This window comes from Penaeus monodon, chromosome 27 (assembly GCF_015228065.2).
Source record: "Penaeus monodon isolate SGIC_2016 chromosome 27, NSTDA_Pmon_1, whole genome shotgun sequence".
Classification (NCBI taxonomy): Eukaryota; Metazoa; Arthropoda; class Malacostraca; order Decapoda; family Penaeidae; genus Penaeus; species Penaeus monodon.
The window spans coordinates 30,677,609-30,678,826 of NC_051412.1; the positions used below are offsets into that span (position 1 = coordinate 30,677,609).

The 1,218-nt window shown below is 34.3% G+C and overlaps 1 protein-coding gene across 2 annotated transcripts in view; it reads right to left on the reverse strand.

The window, feature by feature from the left end:
* Positions 1-1,218, reverse strand: part of LOC119590784 (glutamyl aminopeptidase-like) — a gene marked incomplete in the record, with an annotated part of 24,350 nt that overhangs the window by 12,537 nt on the left and 10,595 nt on the right. For both annotated transcript variants that reach the window (XM_037939496.1, XM_037939495.1), the window contains 4 exon segments: positions 1-137; positions 363-507; positions 617-730; positions 912-1,056. In XM_037939496.1, coding sequence (XP_037795424.1) covers positions 1-137; positions 363-507; positions 617-730; positions 912-1,056 — 541 coding nt within the window.

Below are 1,218 nucleotides of genomic sequence, written 5' to 3' on the forward strand. Positions count from 1 at the left end.
GGCAACCACTGAAGCCACTCTCTGTTTGTTAACGGCTGAACTCTGGTTCTGGTTATAAAAAATGCTTGTTTCCCTAAATGTAATGATACCCCAGTGCTCTGTGGCACCTGAGGAATAATCAGGAATGGCTGCCATATCTGAAATAAGTAAAAGAATTCCAAGTCAATCAGTAACCGCACAAAAATTATAATCGCCATACTTATATAATTCTTTATACATATTGTTAACAATCTACAGGTACTGTTATTATCTATACAAGAGTTGTTTTTGATCTGACCATCTAACATTCCAAAATTAACATACTTTTTAATAATTCAACAACTCAATGCCACAGACATAAATTTCAGAGTTCAGGTGCTTACCACTTTTGGGAAGAGGAAAGAGCAGATCGAACATGCCTTCATACATCTGTAAAATTTTGGCTCCGATGTCAAGAGCATATTGACTGTTTTCTATTCTGCCTTTTGGAGCATACACACGGAAGGGCATCCCACTTGACAAGATTGTCTGCAGAGATAAGAACACAGGGTAAATTGACTGGAGTCAAGTAGCACTAGTAATGAAATGAAAGCAAAAAAACATTAATGATAAAAGTAAAATCCATTAAAGGACTTGCCTCTTTATAGGTGAAGTCACACACAATGAAACAAACGAGGTACGTAACCATCGGAACAGATTTATCAAATGTAACTTCTGTCAAGGATTCAGAAGGTTGTCCCGCCACTTCATTCTGTGGAATAAGAATTCTCGTATTGTTAAAGCTATAATTCCAAAGATAAGTTTACAAAAAATTTCTTTAAAAGAAAATAATTTATAATGTAATTAGTCTGATGTTACATAAAAATGTACAAAATGAATACATATATTTAAAAACAATAATGTATAAAATCCGTACAAAAAATAAAACTCACCTTAACAGGCATGTTTGAAAGAGCAATATATCGCTCTGAGGGTCTCACTATAGTGATTGTGTAAGTGGACTTGAAGGTTGGCTCATCAAAGCATGGGAAGGCACGGCGAGCATATGTTGGCTCAAACTTTGTTGTTGCTAGGCCTCTGTGAAAAGGTAATAGGAAATCTGTTTATATATTCTTATTTTCAATGGGCCACCAAGCCATGTTTGAATTAAATATATATATTAATAATATCAACCGTTTCAGTGATACATACATCATTTCATGTTCACACCTTGTTAGAACCACAATAAATATATTGTTT